The sequence below is a fragment of the Sinocyclocheilus rhinocerous genome, unplaced genomic scaffold (assembly GCF_001515625.1).
Source record: "Sinocyclocheilus rhinocerous isolate Xijiao unplaced genomic scaffold, SAMN03320098_v1.1 scaffold519, whole genome shotgun sequence".
NCBI classification, from domain to species: domain Eukaryota; kingdom Metazoa; phylum Chordata; class Actinopteri; order Cypriniformes; family Cyprinidae; genus Sinocyclocheilus; species Sinocyclocheilus rhinocerous.
In genome coordinates this window covers 58219-66040 of record NW_015665048.1, presented here as the reverse complement: position 1 = coordinate 66040, position 7822 = coordinate 58219, and the positions used below count along the sequence as shown (strand labels likewise).

Below are 7822 nucleotides of genomic sequence, written 5' to 3'. Positions count from 1 at the left end.
GTGTTCCGATCGATATGATAACACAGTGTTCATTAAAGTTTATTTAACTTCGGAACATGGCCTGGAATTGGGAACCACTGATGTAGGGTATTGTAGTAATGTTGTCTCTGGTATTCTGGTCTGTGAGTGAGCGTATATGCGTTCAGGGGGCGTGGCTTTGGACGGCGATTGCAGGGAGGGTGGGATGGTCGCTTTCAGTGCTATCAGGCTAAAGTTAGCATTTTCCAAGATCTCCTACTGCACCTTTAAAATGAAATAACAGCAACTAAAGATAAATACAGAGAAAGATGTCATTTAATAATAATTTCCGATAAACTTACCTGTATTTTCCCTGTTTACCACACGGTGGCGCATCATAACACAGGTGCACACCAAAAAGAGTAGTAACAATTTTTTGCTATTTCAAAGTAGTACTATATTAGAATTATTGATTTGCATGTAATATTGTCATATTATCAATACGCAGTCAAAAAATGATATAAACTAGGGGAACTGCAATAAAAACGAGGTGCCTGGAATGTTAATAAAATAATAATTGCAGTTACTACCATGAAATATAAACGAAAGCCCACTTCACATTCCAGCCCATTAGATGGCAGAGATGCACTGACATTACAGTAGAAATCAAAGCAGAAGAAGAGTAACGCTGAACAACAGCTGTGCTGGGGAAAGTGAAGAAAGGAGGATTTACTGCAGGAAAAACACCTGACATCTGCATGACATGAACATGAGTGATCCAGAAACCTACAGAGTGAATGAAGATGATCCTGAGCAACAGACAGGTTAGTGTCTGTCTCTGATGACTGATGAAGAACATTCAGATCACACACCTTCAGCAGATCTCAAGCATTATCTGACACATTTAAAAAGACCACTAGCATTCTCTATTCTTTTACTATTCTATCTACTTGCTTTCTTTTTTTAGTTATGATCAAAAATGACCCTCTAACACTATAGCATTATCTATTCTTTTTCTATTCTTTTGACTTGTTTTATTTTTATTAAAAAAAAAAGACCCTCTAAGACTAGCGTTCCCTATTCTTTTTCTATTCTATCTACTTGTTTTCTTTGTATTCATTATTTTAAAAAAGCCCTTGCTACGTTTACTGCGTTAGGCTAACCAAGTCTTGTCACAGTACTTACCTATTATTGCTCTTTTGTTGGTTTTGATGGCTTCTCATTTGTAAGTTGTTGTTATTTTTATTTTTTTTTGCCATAAAAGCGTCTGCTAAATGTAAATGTAAATTTTAAGAGCTGTAAAATAACCAATAATATAAGGCAAGAGCTAAAAAAAAGTGACACAATGCATCTAAACAGTAATAATAATGCTTGATGCTTAACACATAAACAGATAACAAAAATCTAGAAATGTTAATCAAGACAAATCCTATCAGATTTTTTGTAAACATTGAATTTTTATGTTTACAGTTTATAGATAGATAGATAGATAGATATTAGCTTGATTTCTGTGTATTTCTGCTAAGAAATTGTTATATTACAACATTTGTTCTCCTTGAATTGAATTGTGATTTTTTTTTCTTTCATGTTTTAATATGTAATTTCAGATCTGTTGGAAGTCATTGAATTGGAGGATATACCTAATCATTTCATAACTGGAGAAAAATCTTCACATGAAAGTAATTTTTCTCAGAAAAGTGCTCCGAGAGCAAGATCTACCCGTTTGCTCCCCTGCCCTCACTGTGAAAAGAGTTTCACCCGTAAAGGAGATCTGAACAGACACGTGCGAATCCACACGGGAGAAAAGCCGTTCACCTGCGTTCAGTGCAGGAAGAGCTTCACGCTAGCAGACGGTCTCAGAAAACACCTGCGCTCTCACTCCGGAGTCAGATCCTTTCACTGCGTCCAGTGTGGAAAGACCTTTATTTTGCCGTCGCACCTGAAAAGACACATGCTCATTCATGCAGATTTCAAACCATACTTGTGTTCTCTCTGCGGAAAGAGCTTTTCTCAGCTGGACTGTTTGAAAAAGCATCAGAAGACACACAGCGGAGCGAGACCTCACGAATGCTTCGAGTGCGGGAACGCTTTTAATTCAGCCGACACTTTGAAACGGCACCGCAGGATTCACACCGGAGAGAAACCATACACCTGCTCCGAGTGTGGCAAGAGTTTCACTCAGTCCGGACACCTGAGACAACACGAGAGGGTTCATACGGGACAGAAGCCGTACTACTGCTCGCTTTGTGGAAGGAGTTTTAGCACAGCAAGGAATCTGCCGGCTCATATGAAAAAACACAGTCCTGACACGTATCAGATAAACCAAGATGATGAAAACTGATGCAGCGAGATCTGCAGAAAGACTTTATTGCACTGAAATCACACAGGATTATTCTATATGTGCTGTATGTCTGTAAACTAAGAGCGTTAGAAATTCACTCAGGCAACTGTTACAGCATGCATGGATGAAAATATATTATCACATTAATAAGTAAATAAGGTCAGTTTGGTTATTTTAGAGAGAAAAAAATATTTAATTTAGCCTTATTTTCACAAAGGGGAAAACCAACTTTTCGGTTCAGGCCCGTTATATGGTAGTATTTCCCTATTTTAAATGTATAAATTAATTTATTTAGATTAATAGGCCTAATACTTTATCATCATAACAGAAGTCAAGCTTTCTTAAAGTTTTAGCAATATTTATTATTATAAGTCAGTTATATTATTGTAAGTCAGTGATTATTTTAAAGTTTTTTTTCTGTGCATAAAGTGCAAAAATATTAACTGTGAATAATTTGTTGTGTTGTGATGATATTTGCTGGTCAAGGTCATTATTAGAAATTAGTTTTTTATTGTCAGCCCTGTAATATTTAACTCTCAAACTATTTTCAAATAAACTATTTAAACAAAAAAGCTTTTAACAATTTTTTTTTTAATTATAGAACATATAACCATGTTTATTATTATTTATATAATATGTTATTTTCTAAATATTTTGTATAAAAACTTTTTTTTTAATATTCGGCACGTGCTTTTATCCAAAGCAGTATTATTTTATTGTCATTGAGATATTAAAGTTATAGTTATTTTAATATTTTGAATTATATTTCATTTTTTTCCATCTTCATATTTATAAAAAAAAATTATTTTAGTATTTTTGTTGTGGTTTTGTCATTTTTATTATATATTTTTTCTGTTTTAGTTTCAGTTATTTTAATACATAAAGAAATTTTGCTTTGGCAACAAGCTGAAATAAAATAAGTTTAAGCTCTTTTTATATTTCAGTTCATGTTTATTTTATTTCAAGCAATCATTTTTATTAATTTAGTTGTTTCTGTACCTGTGTTGCTTTTATCCAGAGAGACGAAACAGTCACGTGGTTTTCAGCTGACTGAGACGTCGAACGTCATAGATCACGTGTTCATGGCTTCGAATCTTCGGCGTCGAATGTAAACAACTATTCTTTCAAATCTTTTCAAAACGCGTTCGATTTCGGATAACCGAGCTACAGCTGCTGCGCGGCGGACTCAGTAAAGTGTGGACACGGAGACGCACAGCAAGGGTGTAAAGCGGCGTTTGGGACAGGCCCTTAGTTTAAATGCTGGAGAACATCCACCTCTGTCCAGCATGAGAAGAAGACAGGAGGAATTACTTCAGCTGAGCTCCTAATGACAACCTGCTGTAAAGATGGAGTTTATTAAAGAGGAGAATGAGAACACGAGTGATCCAGAACCCTGCAGAATTAAACAAGAAGATACCGAGGAACAAATAGGTTCACGTAGAGTTTATTGTTGGTTCTTTATTAATGACTGCTGAGGAACATTAATGTCACAAACCTTCAGCAGACTACTGGCTTCAAAATGTTTGAAGCTGTCAAATTATGTAAATAATAATAATTGTTGTTATTATTATTAATAACTGTTATTACATGTAGAATTATTATATAACTTATAGTTTGACTACAAATATTAATAATAATGGTAATATTAATTATATATATAATTGTATTAGTAGTAGTAATTAATACATTTTTATTAAATTGTTATAAGATTTGACAGCATTTCTTCCAGTATTTTTGTAATGCAAATATATACTTTTATGTATTTTAATACCAAAAATGTTACATAAAAAAAACAAAAAACATCAATCTGCCAATACATTTTGTTGTTATTATTATGTAATTTATTATTTAACAGTTAATATTAATAATAAAGAAGAATTGTACATAACATTAGTAGTATTATTATATAATTTGACAGTGTCTGGTGTTTTTGTAAATATGCATAATTACATAATGCTTAAAAAATGTCACTTAAATAATGGCCTTCTTGCCATTAAATGTTGTTATTATTATGTAATGTATAAACTGACAACTAATATTATTAGTGAGGAAGAATAATTATATGTAACATTATTATTGTTATATAATTTGACCGTCGTATAAATATATTATACTAAATATATAACATAAGGATTAATCTTTTAAAGGCCTACCTGTCATTAAATAGTATTATTTAATTCATCATTTGATGCTAATATTAATAATTTATAATAATTATTATATTATATTATTAGTGCTGTCAAACGAATAATCGCATCCAAAATAAAAGTTTTGTTTACATAATATATGCATAATATATGCACGTGATGTGTATATTTATTATGTATATATAAATACACACACATGCATGTATATATTTCAGAAAAATAGGTTATGTTTATATATGAAATATATTTATTTATAATATAAATTATATAAATATAAATGTAGTCATGTAAATATTTTCGAAATATATACTGTATGTGTGTGTTTTTATATATGCATAATATACACAGAACACACACATATATTATGCAAACAAAAACGTTTATTTTGGATGCGATTAATCTTTTGACAGCACTACTGGAGTTTCCTGGTGTTTTTGCATTATAGAATTATAGAGTATTAAAATAAAACCTAAAAAGAAATATTTGAATGGCCTTCCTACCTTTAAATTCACCTTTAATTGATCCGTCTTTATTTGATCGTTTACATTTCACAACTGTTCCTCTTAAATTGAATTGAACAATTACATGTCTTCATTTCAGACCTGATGGAAGCGAATGAAGTGGAGGAGAAACAGCATCAGCATCACTTCACAACTGGAGACAAATCAGGAGGCAAAAATTATTTCATCTGCCCGCAGTGCGGAAAGAGTTTCCCGCATAAAGGAGACCTTAATAAACACATACGGATCCACACCGGAGAGAGACCGTTCATGTGCATTCAGTGTGGAAAGAGCTTTACGCAGAAAGCAAACCTTAGCAGACACCTGCGCGTTCACTCTGGAGAAAGACCCTTCACGTGCCCTCAATGCGGACGGAGCTTCACATCCACCAGCATCCTCAAACACCATCTGCGCTCTCACTCCGGAGTCAAGTCGTTCAGCTGCGATCAGTGCCATAAGAAGTTTATTTTAGCCAAACTGTTGAAAAGACATCTGAAGATGCATGCAAACCAGAAGCCGCACTTGTGCTCGTTCTGCGGGAAGAGTTTTTCACAATTGGACTATTTTATCGAGCACCAGAAAATGCATATCGGTGGGAGACCTCATAAATGCTCTGAGTGCGGAAATGCCTTTAATACGGCCGATTCCTTGAGACGACATCAGAGGATTCATACCGGGGAGAAACCATACATTTGTTCGCATTGTGGAAAGGGTTTCATTCAGTCGGGACATTTGAGAGCGCATGAGAGATTGCATACGGGAGAGAAGCCGTATCAGTGCTATTCATGTGAGAGGAGCTTCACACATTCAAGTAAACTATTGACTCATGTTAGAAAGCGTTGCCCGAAGTTGTTGTCCATCACTTTAAAGGAATAGTTCACCCAAAAATGAAAATTTGCTGAAAATATACTCACTCTCAGGGCATTCAAGATGTAGATGAGTTTGTTTCTTCATTAGATTTGGAGAAATGTAGCATTGCATCACTTGCTCAGCAATGGATGCTCTGCAGTGAATGGGTACCGTCAGAATGAGAGTCCAAACAGCTGATAAAAACATCACAATAATCCACAAGTAATCAACACCTCTCCAGTCCATCAGTTAATGTCTTATGAAGAGAAAATAGTCCATAATGGATAGTAACGCTTCCTCCAGACCATCTCCTGTTGTCTCTCACATCAAACCCCAGCCACATATTTGTTTAGAGCTTTTTTGGGCTGGTTTGGCTTGTAAATGTGCTTGATCTGTGCAGATTTCTCTCCTGATTCAGACCAGACACCTTTTTACTGGAGAAAGCAATATGTGACCCAGGACCACAAAACCAGTCATAAGGTTCGTCTTCATGGAACATCATCTTTACTTAATACCCTAATGATTTTTGGCATAAAAGAAAAATCTTTCATTTTGACCCATACAATTTATTGTTGGCTATTGCTACAAATATACCCCAGCGACTTAAGACTGCTTTTGTGCTCCAGGGTCACTTATTATTGACAAAGGACTCGTATTTTACCCAGAAGCAATTTTATAAAGTTAAAAACACCTTAATGATTGACTTGTTTCTTACAGACACAGCTTTTGCTTCACAAGACATTAACTGATGGACTGGAGTGGTGTGGATTACTTGTGGATTATTGTGATGTTTTTATCAGCTGTTTGACTCTCATTCTGACGGCACCCATTCACTGCAGAGCATCCATTGCTGAGACAGTGATGGAATGCTTTTTGATGGGTTTGTGGGGAAACTTTTCATTCCATTTGTCAAATGGAATTAATCAAAAATCTCCATCTTTAACAGCTTAATGCACTGAAACCCATCCGTTTCGTCTCGCAGCATGTGGAAATTTATGCGAGGTGTTTTGTTGTTTCTATAAATGTTCATTTTTTCTGTCACACACAGATGTAAATATGGACATAATGCTTTTCCAAAGTTGTGAATTTAAATCTAAAGTACATATTTTTGTGTAGACTTTTATATTTACAATGCATACAAATTAAATGCTTTTTTGTTTAAAGGCAAAGTACATTTACATTCATGCATTTGGCAGATGCTTGTTCCGTGAACGATGTATAAATAATGTTTTTGTGCCTATGTTTTTGTGAATGTTATTAAACACCAGATATCTTTGAACAGATGTTCCATCAATGTTATTGGAAGAAGGCTTTTTAATGAGTTTTCTAGAGCCTTGTGAGAACATTCTGACAGCGCTCCATCAGCTGGATACATAGCAAGTAATTCATGTTGTTGATGTTAATGATGTTTTAATTTCAATTATTGATGTTTTTGTTTAAATGTATACATCATCTCAAAATATGGACTTTCAAAAACAAACAGATCATCAGAAGACTGGACTTTATCTGTGGAACTGCATTGAAAAAAATACATGTTTTACAGCTGCCATCTAGTGGTTGAAATATGAACATGTTCAACAATATGATAAAATAAATCAATAAAAATTATTACACTAAATAACGCTCATAAGTACAAAGATTTTGACATTATATTTAGAAGTCAGTGTTCAGATCAGCTATGAATTTTTTTTTGACACTTTTTTTTTTTTTGCATCATAATTCATCACAGGCACCCAAATCATATATTAAAATGTAACTGGTTCCCATTTTTTTAACTAACATTTATATATTTCAAATATCCCTTTGCAATAACAATATGAATTTTATGCATATAGAAACCACAGCCGTACATGCAATAACAACTGTAGTTTATTTTAGACTTTTAGGATTTTAATGCACGTAATGTTATAACGGGGAATAAATCAAAGGAAATAATCACCTCTCATATTCAGACTTCATTCTGTTCCTCTCCAGTACAGTAGATGGCGGACTGTTTAGTTAGTTCGCAATCCGTCAGTGTTCCCACA

General features: G+C 34.0%; 2 protein-coding genes across 3 annotated transcripts; both read left to right on the top strand.

The window, feature by feature from the left end:
- The first annotated feature begins 602 nt into the window (after nucleotides 1-602).
- Nucleotides 603-2599, top strand: LOC107731085 (gastrula zinc finger protein XlCGF7.1-like). The gene is made up of 2 exons (XM_016542071.1): nucleotides 603-782; nucleotides 1566-2599. The coding sequence occupies exons 1-2, from the start codon at nucleotides 722-724 to the stop codon at nucleotides 2297-2299; spliced, it is 795 nt and encodes a 264-aa protein (XP_016397557.1). The 5' UTR covers nucleotides 603-721; the 3' UTR covers nucleotides 2300-2599.
- Nucleotides 2600-3556: 957 nt separating this feature from the next.
- LOC107731084 (gastrula zinc finger protein XlCGF52.1-like) lies at nucleotides 3557-7820 on the top strand. Of its 2 annotated transcripts, XM_016542070.1 has the most exons (3): nucleotides 3557-3730; nucleotides 5047-5733; nucleotides 7770-7820. In XM_016542070.1, the coding sequence occupies exons 1-3, from the start codon at nucleotides 3646-3648 to the stop codon at nucleotides 7775-7777; spliced, it is 780 nt and encodes a 259-aa protein (XP_016397556.1). In that variant the 5' UTR covers nucleotides 3557-3645; the 3' UTR covers nucleotides 7778-7820. The 2 variants fall into 2 exon arrangements, with proteins under 2 accessions (XP_016397556.1, XP_016397554.1); XM_016542068.1 differs by lacking the exon at nucleotides 7770-7820 and having other exon boundaries at nucleotides 5047-5859.
- Nucleotides 7821-7822: the final 2 nt, after the last annotated feature.